This window comes from Typopeltis vanoorti, chromosome 9, assembly GCF_054136105.1.
Source record: "Typopeltis vanoorti isolate ZY-2024b chromosome 9, IOZ_Tvanoo_1.0, whole genome shotgun sequence".
Classification (NCBI taxonomy): domain Eukaryota; kingdom Metazoa; phylum Arthropoda; class Arachnida; order Uropygi; family Thelyphonidae; genus Typopeltis; species Typopeltis vanoorti.
In genome coordinates, this window is record NC_143557.1 from 94,955,009 (window position 1) to 94,970,000 (window position 14,992).

Consider the following 14,992-nt stretch of genomic DNA (forward strand, 5'->3'; position numbering starts at 1 on the left):
GAACCAGTATGATTGTAGTATAGCTTGTTTCCTGTGTATATTTGTACGCGCCAGAAGATGACCTTGACATAAAGGTCGAAACGTCGAATTGTAAAATTTTAGTAATAGTAAACTAAAGTTTTTATTCAAACACGGTAGTTGTCTCCATAATTTCCAAAGAGGCCTGAAAGAGTTTCACATTTGGTCTCTAGACTAGGTTTCTGGATTATATAAAAATAAATAAAGAAGAAATATGAAAAGTGATTAAACAAATCCCTTAGCCCAACAAAAGTACTAATGTACAATCATCTGCAACTTTTCATGAAGAGGTGTCATAAAATAAAAACATTACCCAATAGCTGTTAATATTTTGCTAGATTTTAAATCACATCTTCAGGACACAACTTGTCACAAAATATGGACACTAACAATCAAGCTGCAGCAGGAAGTAGGTGGAAGTGATTCAGAACTATAAAGGATATAAGAAAAATAACCATGGATAAAATGAAGTTTAGCGTTTGTTTGCTAATCAGAATCTTTTTTAAGGCAAATATTGAGAATCTTAGAAATAAAACAAAGATCTGTATTTAATTTTTATAGATCTGGAAAAGTAATGTGATAAGATTCCAAAAGCTCACAGTTTGGCTGATTGGTAGAGCCTCTGCTACTAATGGCTCACAAAAAGTTAAGCAAGTTTAAGCATGGTTAGTAGTTGGAAGGGTTTCAATCGTTAGATGCTGTTGACACACTATCCCTCGATGAGTCTTTGAGCTCCCTAGAGGTATCACATAAGAATAATAATAAATGTATAATCTGTTGCACATGTTAATTATGTATTCTATTTTGAGGAAGCTGGTTTGAAATTCAAATAAGTATCTTAGATGTTTTGCTTTAGTGAACTGCTAAACTTCAAATTAAATTTTCAGCTATTTTTGGAGACTTTTCAGGATGCAATTTTCCCACTTTTCAGTAAGAATGGGAAATTACATAGGAGACAATGGGGGAAAAATGTGTGTCTATAGAAATTAGAGTGCAAAACACAAGAAATAAGTAATACTGTTCATTTAAGGCATGGTATTACAGCCTGAATATTATAGGCCATCAGTGGCAGACAATAGTTAATTACAAAGTAGAACACGATCAATGAGCTGATTTGAAAAAGTAAGAGCCATGTGATGTTGCACATAAAACACAATGGTATAACCGAGGAAACTGCACAATATTAATTATTCAGTAGCTATTTAAAAATAAAAATTACTGATGTGTGATTAAAATAAGACTTTCCCATATCTTAGATAGAAGAGGCAGTTGTTCCAATTTAAGTTTGGACAGTGGAGTAAGGCCTGAACGCTTTCTTTAAAGAAGTGTTCAAATTTATACTGACATCAATGAAGTAAGTGTGTTTCAGAATAACTATTTATTCTGAGTTATGCCAAGTCAGATATACTGTTGCTAATATAAGATTGGTGTTCTTGTATTCTCTTTTATATATTATATTATACAGAGCCTCCAGTTTATCAAAAGTAAAAATAATGAAAAAAAAAAAATTAAATAATTTTTTAAAATTTCAATATTAAAAAAAAAAAAAAAAAAAAAGCTAATGAATAACAACCATTTCATTGGTTTATGTATAACATCATGCAGCGCTTACTTTTTCAAATCAATCCACTGTTTTGTGTCCGACTTTGTAAATTAACTACTATTCCCACTGATGATGAACTGTAATATTCAGGCTGAAATATATGGCTTTAAATAAACAGTATTACTTATTCCTTTTTTTTTGGTGCAAATTTAACCGTAACTGCGATAAAAAAAATTATATATACATGCTGGTGGAGTCTGAAAGACCTCAGTTAAAATTACAACTACTGACAAAATGGATGGTTTTTCTGCATTATTTTATATTTATGCACATTCTTTACAGACATATAAGGTGTGACCTGAACACACACTCTTTCCATAACTGTGACAGATCTTTATCTTTCTGCCTTTGGATCTGGGGCAAAAGTCACGTCAAAGTTTTGTACCAGTATTTCCTCAGTGATGGTGGTGGCTTGAAATTGAAACCATTTCACTGCACTATGTGTACAGGCACACTAAGTGAGAAGAGAACTGTCTAATAGTATTTAGGAACTACAAATGAAATTTCCCAAGCAGTAAAGTTTTATTTAGTGAATAGCAATGGTCTGTAAGACCTCATTGGCACAGTTAAGGATTAAAGAGAAATTAGCAAAAACACTAAATTGCAGTACATTAAACAGTGTTCAAACTAATTTTAACTTATAGTTGAGTTGAATTGTAAATAAAACTGGAGTCCAAAAAAAGTTCTAAGGGAAATAAGGAAGATGAATAGCAATGGCAGAATTATCAAAAATGAAGAGAATAGAAAGGAACTCAACATGATTAGCATTCCAAAATGTGTAAGAAGAGTTAAAGTCATTTAATTGAATGGGAGAGGACGTTAACGTGGTGTGATGGCATGAAAACAACTCAGAGAAAGATACTCTGTGGAGATGGTTGTCCTAGACATGTAGGATTACAGGAATACTGTAGACCTGACAAATCACACATTAATTTGAAAAAACTGTTGATATGAGCTAGGAAGAAGTGATTATTTAAGACATGATTAAAATATTATGCATTAGACTATTATAACATTCATTCTGAAAGTCCATTTCAAGAAAACTGTTCATATATGTTATCCTCATAAGTGAAAAATGTAGCAAGTATAAAATGTATCGAATACTTATTTTCATACTATTTTATAAAGAGCTGGACTGGGTTTAGCGTTCTATAGCTGGAAAACTTTCTTAAACTAGCTTTGGCATGATCAAGGGTGCCATATATTAAGAAAACTCAGATATTTAGTAATTTATAAAATTAAAAGTTTCATTGCAAAAATCAGAGTATCTTGGAAACTGTGCAATTTATATTTAAATTGCACAGTTTAACTTATATAATCAATTAAAATAAAATTGTGCACATTAAATGAACATACAATCATGCAAATATTTATTATAATCTGCAAATAAATAAATTCAAGTTTATATATGATTTCTAACCCATTATTTCTGGTGCATTCTGTGAACTATCTTGATTCCCAGAATGGCTGTTTGATTCTAGATGACAGTTGCGGATATGTGATACAAGACCAGCTTTCCATGCACATGAAAAACGACAAAATTTACACTTATACGTTGTAACAATATCCATGAAGTCCTCAAGCCTAGTAGCTGAAGCCAGAAACTGCATTGGTGGAAAATCATCCATTGGTGAAGAATTAGTATCGACAGTTTGGTCAGTATCTGATTTTGGAGTATCCTGAATGACATCACTCTGTTCTGGCTGTTCAGTTAAATGAATGGTATACATAGTCTGTGGAATTTCACCTGTTTATAAAGAATATATAGTTATAATGTGCATTAAATATACACATGCACACAATGCATATACACTAATTATAGAATTTGGCCTTCTTAGAGGGTATTGATGGCTAGGTGAGTGGATAACAAGTAAATACTGAATATTATTATTTTTATTTTTTTTTTTTACCATCAACACGTACATATAAGTGTATATGTTGATGGTCTATGTTTTGACAGTATATGTGTAGATGTATATATGAAAAAGGATTAACATTTATTACATTACATCAGGCTGACCAGGTTGGCTGAATGGTTAGCATATCTGCTCTCCAGAAAAGAGGGTGTGGTTTCAAATCCCACCATGGGGCAGTAATGTTTGTGATTGTCCTCCTAACTCTTTTTGGAAAGGGTATCTATGACCTTATCACCTCTTCTAGCAAAAGACTTCACTCACAAAACCCATTGAGGTACGAGAGTGATCATAAGGTGCCACATGAATAAGTAATTAGTATTAAGAGAATATAAACATATAAAATTGATTACATACACACTCTTCAAAGAATATGTCAATGACTAGGCTTGATAGCTACTATATTTTTATCACTTAAAAAATAGTAAATACTATAGTATTAATCAAACCCAGTATGGTTTTCTACCCAACTTAAAGAATGTATAGCTTTTAATCTGCATTAGCAATTTGGAAATTATCCACATGTAGGGAATTTTGAATATTTTGAGTAGATCACATAAGTGAAAGGATCTTTTTTAGTGCCAATTTAAAAAACACATTTTGAACATATATTGCCCTATGAGAAAACTACTGTGGCTGCCAAAGAATATGATAGCCACAAAAGAGTTCAAATCAGAAACTAGTCAAATTAGCAACAGTGTCTATGAAACTTAATTTCAAAAGCAAACAGCGCATGTGAATAGAACATATAGCATGATTAATTTTAATATTGCACTTGATATCTCAGTATTTCATCATCAAATTCCTGCCATGTACCCTCAAGGGGTACACAGGATATGATAGTACTACATGAAAAATTTACATCATTACTAACTTCCTATCTACAATTTTTCTCCAGATCAGACTGTTACTTGTCAAGACTTCAATATTATCAGATCTTATGTTTCTGTTGTCTAAGGCACTTTGTACCGTATCAATCCACCTATATCTTGGTCTTCCTCTAGGTTGTTTTTCTGTCAACCTGGCAGAGAACACTTATTTTGACAATCTTTCCTCGGCCATTCTGTTTAAATGACCATACCACCTGAGATTAGCTCTGCTAACGCATTCCTGGATGCTGACAATGACAAGTTCTTTCCTAATAGCCTCATTTTTAATATGATATTGCCATCTGTTCATGCCTCTAATCTTTCTTAGGATTTTCATATCTGTGGTCTCTAGTCTTTGGTCAAGTGTTTTATTTCTGACCCAGCTCTCAGATCCATAAGTTAAAACTAGTTTGAACACTGTCTTGTATACAGCTAATTTAGTGTTCCGACTAATTTCTCTCTTATTCCATATGAATTTATTCAGTTGACTTCCTTCCATACCAGCTTTATTGATTCTGTTGTCTATTTCCATATTTAATTTACCGTCTTCACTAAAAATCTTGCCTAAGTAGGTGAAATGTTTTACTTGTTCCACAGGTTCTCCGTTCACAATGCACTTAACATTTTCAATGATTCTGCCTATTTTCATTGTCTTTGTCTTTTTATTGCTGACCTTCATACCATATCTATTACAAAAGTTTTTCAATTTAGTCAAAGAATCTTGCAGAATCATAGCAGATTTATAGATAAGTATAACATCGTCCGCATAAAGCAGAGCTGACATTAACATCTCCAATTTTGATATCATGTTTAATACCACTTTCCTTCATAATGTGATCCATATAGATAATGAATAACAGAGGAGATAATGTACATCCTTGTCCGACACCAGATTTAACATTAAACCATCTTCCTGTACTTCCATCAATTCTAACTGATGACTTACAAACTCAAATAAAGACTAAGTATTTGGTTGATATAATGCCCCATTGACACCATATAACTGTAACTTATTGAATAGCTTCTCTCTTGGCACCTTATCATATGCCTTTTCCAAATCGACAAAACTTAAATACAGATCTTAGTTATATTCCCATGATTTCTCCACTATTTGTCGTAAAGAGAAGATCTGAACCTGACAGCCTCTATTTGGCCGGAATCCAACTTGTTCTTCACCAAGCTTTTCTTCTACAATTCTTCTCAACCGTTTCTCAAGTATACTTGCATATATCTTACTAGGAACACTCAGCAAGGAAATACCTCTGTAATTCTCACATTAAGTTTTATTTACCTTTTTATATATGGGTACTATGAGAGTTATTGGGAATTCGTCCCTCTGTCCAAGCCTTCTGAACTATGCCGTGCAGCCACTGCAAGTTTTATACCACCATACTTTAGCATTTCTGGTCGAATATCATTTACTCCTGCTGCCTTTCCACATTTTAAGCCTTTGATGACTTTTTCTACTTCAAGTATGAATATGTATTCTTGACTATATGTCTCTTGAGTGTTTTTTACCACTGTGCTTTCACTGCTTGTTTCATTTAGCAATTTCTCGAAGAAATTATTCCAAACTTCAAGGATATCTTTTTCTCCCATTTTTATGTCACCTTTATCATCTCTAACTCCTTTTACAGTACTTTTTCCTGCATTTCTAAGCTTCTTCAACAACCTCCAAAATATTTTGCCACCTTCTTGATATTTATTTTCTATGTTCTTGCCAAAGTCCTCCCATGATTTTTGTTTAGCTTTCTTACATTTGTCTCTGTATTCTCTAAGAGCACAAGCTGACTTATTTGCCAGGAACTTTTGATATGCTTTCTTCTTTTCGTTCACTGCCTCTTTAACTTCCTGTGTCCACCATGGAGTTCTGATTTTTCTATCCTTGCAGACAACCTCACCACATACCTCTCTGGCTGAATCAATCAAGGTTTTTTCAAGGCTTGCCACCGAATCTCTAAAGTTTGGTCAATTTTTTTTTCTTTCAATAATCATGTATTTTAGTCTACAGTTCACATCTGAGAGCTGCTCAACCTTTATTCGCTTTTAAACTTTCTTACATGATATTCTTTTCAATATGAAATTCAATTTTATCCTGCTCGACTAAATAGTGATCACTTCCAATTTCAAATCCTCTGTACACTCTGGTGTCCTGCACCAGAGGGAAAACATCACTATCAACAATAACATAGTCAATGAGACTTTTCTTATTCCTTGCCTCTTCTCTCCATGTGAATTTGTGCACATTTTTATGTTGGAACATGGTGTTAATAATAACAACCAGTCCATGTCCTGAGCAGAAATCCAACAAATATTTGCCATTATTATTAGCTTTGCTCTTTTCTCCAAATTTTCCCAATATATTTTTGTATGTCTGACAATCATTTCCTACTCTGCTATTTAGATCCCCAACAAGGACCAACGTTTCCTTTTTCATTGTGTCAGATGTTTTCTGTAAATCTCCAAAAAATTCCTCCACTTCTACTTTAGTAGAATCTTCTGGGGGACCATAGGCACAAATAAGTCTCATTGTCCAGTTCCCCATTCTGATATTTGCCCACAAAACTCTACTTGAGACTGTCTGCCATTCAAGAATATTAGCCCTGTATTTAGTGTTGAATTATGGCTACTCCTTTTCATTGTCATTGCCAGACAGAAAGATCTCACCTTTTGTCTTTTTTGTTTCAGTCACCCCTATTATGTCGATCTGGTACTTATCGAATTCCTCAGCTAGCTCCATTTCTTTGCCATTCAGGCTTCTTATGTTGATAGTACCGATCTTTAACTCTGGTGATGTTGAGTTGGAGTTTGTTTTCAGATTTGTTCCAGTAGCTGACTTTTCGCTGTTTGCCCTGGTTTCCTGGCAAAAACAATGGGGGCCTTGTTTAACCGGGCAACGCCCCAGCCAGCATGAAATTTTGTCATGTCGTACCATCATTTTTTATTTTGGTTTAACCAATAAGAATACAATTTGGTACGACACGAGATGCAATTATATTCAGAGAATTCCTACATAATCTCTGACAACAACCAAGAATTTATCATAACTGTCAAGTGAGTGAAACCTTAAAAACACAAAAGTACAAACAAAAAGATGTATATATATATATACAGAACCTGGGTGCATATATTCATCACTGCCTTAAGTAGAGCAGTAAGGGCAACATTCAGACTAAAGGTTCTACTTTTTTTATTAAAAGTTCTAACTACTGAAACTTAGGTTTCAAATGCAAATACCGTATATTATTGCATATAACGTGAACTAGAAATTTTGTTTGAAAACTAGTCCTAAAATGCCATGTCGACGTATAATGCTATCTGTTAATCTTGTTCCATAACATACGAATTAACAAAAGAAATATTTATTTTAAAACAAAATGTCCAAATCCTTTAAATTCTTCATCTTTTGAGCCATCAAACATTTCATTTATAAATTCATCTGTAGGGATTGCGTCATTAGTGTAGCAGTTGTCATCATCTTCATGCTCTGCATCTTGTTGTGCATCATCCTCGCTTTCGTATATGACGTGATCTTCAGATTCATCCATTGAATTACTTATTCCACATTTAAGAAATGAGCGTTGAATCATTTCAGATGGTATCGAATCCCATGCTTCTTTAACCCAGCTGGTGACTAGGGTGATCTCAGGCTTCTGAAAATTCCCACCCTGTCATCTTCACCAAACCAGATGACATCCATTCTCTCCATTTTTCACGTAAGTGATCTATAAACAGCTTATTCAAGCGGCTGCAAAACGGAAGTTCAACCACCCGGTATGACTGCTAGGTCTGTACATAGTTCACGCTCTCTCTCTTTGCTTGCGTCTGTTAAATGCGCCCGGAACATTTCCCAGACTAGTATGCTTTGTTGACGTTAACAAGCTACCTGGACATATGTTCCATACTTGATCCAACCACAATTGTACACCTTCTTCATCCATCCAACCTTTCTGATTGGCACGAACAATTACACCTGTTGGAAATTTCATGTTTCGGAATTTTCTTCCTTTTAAATATCACTGTCAGCTTTAATTTGGTTCCACCTGCCATGCATGCTAGAACAATGGTAAAATGCGTTTTTTCATGTCCCATTGTTTTTATGCAGACACCCTTTTCACCAACTGAGTTTACTGTTTGATTCCCAGTACATGGGCGTCTCATTCATATTGCCAATTTGGGAAAGTTCATATCCATGACACTTCCATAATTTGTGGAAAAAGTGCAGTCCTTCCATAAATTTATGGAAGGACTGCACTTTTTCTTCAAGCTGCTTTGGTAACTTCTGCGCAATTTTTGTTCGGTGTCGTAATGTTAATGCTTTACGTTCCATAAATATGTTGCACCACCCAGGCGAAGCAAGAAAAGATGAAATACCTGGTGTATCCTTGAATTTACCATTCTTGAGTTATAGAGCTCGAAAACGAATTGCATTTCTTGTTACTATAATGCCATCTTGTCGCTGCATCAAAATCCCTTCATTTAGCTCTTCTTCGAGTTCTGGAAAGGATGCTACATCTCTACAATGGGTATGTTTTGTTTTGTGGATTTTTTCAAGACTGTCTTTTTGCTTACGCCAAAGTCTAATATTACTCTCTGCTACACCAAATTCTCTCATAGCAACACTGTTATTATGTTCTTCTGCAAACTGCACGACATGCAGTTTAAATCCTGCTTCAAAAGATGAACGTTGTACGTTTCTGTTGTCTCATTTTCAGGCTGTTTGTTTAACAAATAATATTTAAAATGAACTGTAGTTAAACCGATATACCTAACTCTATCATTCGGCGACCGAGCGCGCATCGTATCTGCACATAAAGCCAGTATGCAGGTCAAGTAGATTTGGTTGCATAGGCATTAGGTAGTATATATTGTGTGTGCAAGTCTAATAAGATGTTATATGTTATATTTTTTAGGATCCACATATAATGCGAACCCCTAACTTTAAGTAGTAATTTTTACCATAAATGTTTTGCATTATACACGATAACATATGGTAGTTTTGCTACTTGACTAATAGTGATTGCATATGATACGTGGACATGCAATCAACTTTTTATGCCCTATACATGCCAAGAACTCTTAAAGACTTTAATAACTGAAAACAGACTAGTATAAATGGGACTAAGAAATAAATGAAACTAAGTTCACCTATTGTGTGTGGGTAGCATGTCTACCTCTAACCAAACAATCAGCTGTGAGCTTGAAACTCACTATGGCATTGACATTTGTGAAGTGAAGAAAAATTTTCTGAACTTCCCCTTCTTCCTGATACATCTATCATTAATATACATCAAGAACTGTTAGTTTTATTATTATTACTTAACTAGATACTAAAGTTCTCATTGTTCTTTACCTTGTCTTTGCTGCTTCGACTACCTTTTTTTTTTTTTTTTTTTTTGACTTGACTATTCTGTTCGATTTTGTCCCTTGAGAGATAAGATTCTGCATTTCATAAAAATATCATTTGCACATCAAGAAATGGTACCTTGGACGGCCAATAATATTAATGCATGAATGGACCAAAGGGAGACTTTAATCACAGTTACATTTGCTAGAATACTATTCTGAAGCACCTGAGTGAGTTTTTTAACCAATTGAAACTAAGGACATTTGATTGGAGCCTCAGCAACAACCATAAACTTGAGAGCAAAAACACTGATAACATAAAACATACCGGTTTTATGCTATCAAAAGGGCATTCGAATCAAAAGTAAAGAAGAACTGTATCTGGCGGTGACAGCATGTTCTGAAACATATGTCAATAAGATAATAATTACAAAGTTTCCTTGTCATCTGCCTCCCAAACAATTTAGATCCATTGATTTACAGGTATTCTCCATATTATCAACAAGCTATCTACTTTTCTGGGCTCAACAAAAGATAATCTTCTGCCTTTAGCCCACCCTGGAGTGTATCAAATTCCTTGCCAGTGTGGCATGACGAACATTTAGACTACATTAAGTTCCATGAGCCAGAGCAATTGGGACTTGCAAAGCATGCTATCACCACCAGAGGTCTTTGTAAGAAAATTAAGTTCTCCATAAAAGCAATAATCGGAAAATAGTTCTTCACAGAATCCAAAAGTAACTCGAATTTAATTATATATATATATTTTTATTATTAAATCTTGTTCAAGTTATTTTTACTAGAACCTTAATGTAATTAGACCATGACACACTACATCATGTATGTGCAGTTTATGTATCATTGTTGAATATACTGGTTTCTGTTCTTGTTTAATTTGAAAGTCATACTGAAGATGTCCTCAATACAAGGACAAATATTTTATGCTAATTATTAAATACTTGACTCAATTACAGTGAAATACATGGTGGAGCGTTGCTATAGACCTGGCGGTTCATTTGTTTGGGATGAAGAAATGCATTGTCAAATTACTCAGATGAGTACTAAATGAGTAATTATTGGTGACTTAAATTATCCAAATATTGATTGGGTATCAGAGAAAACTCATGATTAAAACAAATGAGAATTGGAGCTGTTGCATGACAACTTTCTCAAGCAGCCAGTGAAAGAAGGACAAAGAGCATTAGATTTTATCATAACATCAGAAAGATGCGACTTGCCACCAGTTGGTGACAGTGATCATGCCATACTGACCTGGAAAGTGGCCAACTATATGAATATTCCAATTAGAACAGATTATATTTGAACTACAAATCTTGAAATTATGTGAACTGCAGATATTGGTAAACTTTTGAGAGGATATTATAGGATATCAGTTGATAATATTTTTCATTATATGGAAGACTGGGAGAGGACAAGGGGACATGTGTGAAAGTTAAGTTTGTGTGCAGTTGAGATAGGGGTAAGTGCTAGATTTTTCGAAAAGGCATTGGTGATGTATGGCCTCCCCTTGAGTCCTTAATTTCCTAGAGGAGTAATAATAATATGCATTAAAATATATTATTTATTTTAATGAATTACTAAAAGTTTTATTAAAGTACAGACATGAAGCTAAATCATTTGAATTTTAGGAAGAAGTTGCAAGTAGCAATCTAAAATGGAATTCTGCTTTGAAACAGGGAGTTATGCCATGGTAATGTTCTGTGGACAAAGTTATTTCCAAGTGAGAATCAATCAACTTAAGTTTAAGGAGAAGAAAATCAGAGACTTCATTAGCTGTGCCATATAGTGAATATCATTAAACATTTAGATGTTGAATGGCTCATTGCTGTGGTTGTTTTAATATTAGAGGCAAATTCCATGAATAATACGTCTGTCAATTGTTTATAGTCTCAAGAAGTAAAGGTGAAAAACTTAAGTTTCCAAAGCAAAAGCACTGCTAACTACACACGAAATCAACTAAACTGCATGGCTCATGAAAAAAATAAAACGGGACCTACTTTTTGAAAGAATGTGGTTTTGTTAAGAAAAACAATCCATGCAACACAAAAAAATAAATACCATACAAGATTATAAAAGCCACGTACATGGAGTTAATCCAAACAAATGGTAAATCTTCGAAGGACAAATTATATTGTATTCCAATGATTCTGGACAAAAATAATTTTAACAGTGATTATGGAAGTTCAAATTATGTTTGTAATAGTAGTCAGCTTGAAAAATAAATTTCATTTAGCAATTTATTTTGGGAAAAATAATGTTTAGGTAATTAGCCCAGACAAAGTTTATGCTCGAACAGAATAATTAATTTACTAGTAAAAAATTATTCAATTTCAAAATTTAACAATTATGATTCTGAAAGCCTTAGAATATACCATCAAGGGTGGCAGTAAGAGAGGTTTGGACCGTTTCAGATTCTTCAGACATATGAATATTAGTAGCACCTTCAGATTCTTCTTCAGTAACATGCAACAATAAAGGAACACTTTCATTTCCATCTATATTTGTTACTGTAGGATCTACACCAATTTGTACAGTTTCACCCTCAGTTGTTTGCAGCTGCTGTCCATCTGAATTAAAAAATGCATTAAAATTATAAGCATTTGTATTATGCTACCATCTGATATTAATACATTTCTATAAGTAGTCACTGACACAAATCTATCTACACTCATGAGCAGTTGAATTAGAGATACCCACCGTGTTGGCGAAATGGTGCTGTGGTCGTCCCAGCGAATGGAATAGTGCAACATAGACATGACGAGGATGTCGTCAGACCTTGTACTGACTGTCTGAGTAATAGCCGAGCACAGAATGAGGAAGACTTGAGAACTCAGTAAATTCGATTGTGGCCAGATGGTCAGAACAACACGTATGGGGGTACTCCATCTCCGAAGATATGCAGGCACTGGGCTTTTCACAGGACACTGTGTCAAGAGTGTACCGCGAGTACATGGAATCGGGTAAAACCACAGCCACCATGGAAAATTCGCCGGTGGTATCCTCGTATGGGGACTGTTTACGTGGGATGAAATGGTCCACTGGTACATCTACCATCATCCCTCAACGGTGAATGATACAGGGACCTACTGTCAGATCATGTGCACCCATTTCTGCACCTACAGCACACCTTCAAGAGACCTGTACATACAGCAAGACAATGAACCAGCCCACAGCTCCTGAATTGTGGTCGAGTGGATGGATGAACACTCCACGAAGATGAGAATGCTTGGCTGGCCCCCGAGGTCCCCTGACCTCAATCCTATTGAACACATCTGGGATGCTGTCGAGAGAGATATAGATGCCCTTGACCCTGCTCTGACCAATCTCCGTGCATTGCGGGATGCTGTGCAGCAGTCATGGATCAGTTTGGCTCCCACACTTCGAGTGCCTTGTGGAGCCCATGCCATGCTGCATCGCCACCATCATCAAGGTGAAAGGGGGTGCAGGTATTTCTAATTCAACTGTTCATAAGTGTATATACAAAAAACACTCACTTGTTAAGAAAAACACCTAAGTAAAAAATGCACCTTTTTAACAAGATAAAGAAGTTTCTGTAATAAACTGTTGGTTAGTTTGGATTCTACTAGCATATCAACATCTCATACTATAATACACCTACCTTTGCATATTAATATTTTCCAAGTCACATAAAGGATAAATGAACAAATTCCAACTCAACATCAGCAGAATTCAAGATTGGCACCATCAACATGAGAAGCATCAATGGAAAAGAAATGTAACTAGCAAAGGAATTGAATTGGATTAGTACCAGATTTGACCTAACAGGTGTTACCGAAACAAAGCAGGTAAAAACAGGCGAGATCTTTCTAAGCAAGAAATAAAAATGTTAGATTCAGGCAATAACATTCAGAGAAAAGGAGTAGCAGCTATACTAATCAACACTAAATATAAGGATAATATTTTTTGAATGGCAGGCAATTATTAGAATGGAGAACTAGATAATGAAACCCCATTTGTGCCTATTGTTCAACAGAAGATTCTACTAACGAAGAAATGGAGGAATTTTTTAAGCCATTAGACAAGGCAGCTTATATATATATATATATATATATATATATGTTAATTTTGACGAAACATGTTGCGTTTTCAAATAAATCTCATTTTGTTATAATTCTCGGGTTTTAAGTCAATTAATATTAAAAATGAATATATATATATATATATATATATATATATATATATATATAAAAAGACAGAAAAGTTGGCCCTTTTTGGAAATCTAAACAGCAGAGTAGGAAATGATTACCAGACATATAGAAATGTCTTTGAAAAAATTTGGAGATAAAAGCAAAGCTAATAATAATGGTAATTGCTGGATTTGTTTGGCACAGACTAGTCATTACTAATGTAGCTAGTATTAGTTATTATTATTAGACTATATTATTGTTGATAATGATGTTTTCCCGCTGGTTAAGAACACAAGGGTATAGTATAGAGGATTTGAAATCAAAAGTGAGCACCATGTAGTGCTCAATAGGATAAAATTGAATCTCACAATTAAAAGAAAATAGTGTAAGAAAGTTTTAAAGCAAATCAAATTTGAACAGCTTTCAGAGGTGAACTGTAGACTAATTATATACAAATATTATTCAACAAAGAGTTTGAAAACAAGAACCAAACCTTAAAGAAAACTGATTCACAAGAGAGGCATGTGGGTGAAGTTGTCTGCAAGGATAGAAAGATCAGAACTCCATGGTGGACATAGAAAGTTAACAGTGAAGGAAATGAAGAAAGAGTAACAAAAGTTCCTGACAAATGAATCAGCAGATGCTATAAAAGAATACACAAAAATGTGAGAGCTAAGCTGTGGTGTGTAAAAGTAATTAAACAAAAGTCACGAGAAGCCTTTGGTAAGAATATAGAAAATGTTGGGAGATTAATAACATATTTTGACTCTTAACAGATAAACTTTACTTACATAATTTTGCTATTTGTACCAGAAATATTTTTGAACACAAAACAAATGCAGTTAAGGTTAATGCAAGTAACTAGAATGGGCAATTGTTATATTATAATCAGCCATTTTCTCTCCACTGCTAGCTGAAGGCCTCCCTCAGTCTTCCAATTCTATCTCGAGTTTTTCTATGTCATCTCTTTAATCTCATTTTCGCACTATCTCTTTGGTCCTCCTGTAGCTCTCTTTTTCCATCTCTGGAATACCATTTAGATATCAACTTTGCTCATTTTTGAGTGTTAAATCT

At 34.3% G+C, this 14,992-nt stretch overlaps 1 protein-coding gene across 2 annotated transcripts in view; it reads right to left on the minus strand.

Annotated features, from left to right (window-relative positions):
• Window positions 1–14,992, minus strand: part of LOC150103268 (uncharacterized) — a 134,454-nt gene that overhangs the window by 85,205 nt on the left and 34,257 nt on the right. For both annotated transcript variants that reach the window (XM_090397512.1, XM_090397511.1), the window contains exons 4-5: window positions 12,143–12,337; window positions 3,042–3,368 (exon numbers count right to left, since the gene is read on the minus strand). In XM_090397512.1, coding sequence (XP_090253638.1) covers window positions 3,042–3,368; window positions 12,143–12,337 — 522 coding nt within the window. The remainder of the gene's footprint in view (window positions 1–3,041; window positions 3,369–12,142; window positions 12,338–14,992) is intronic.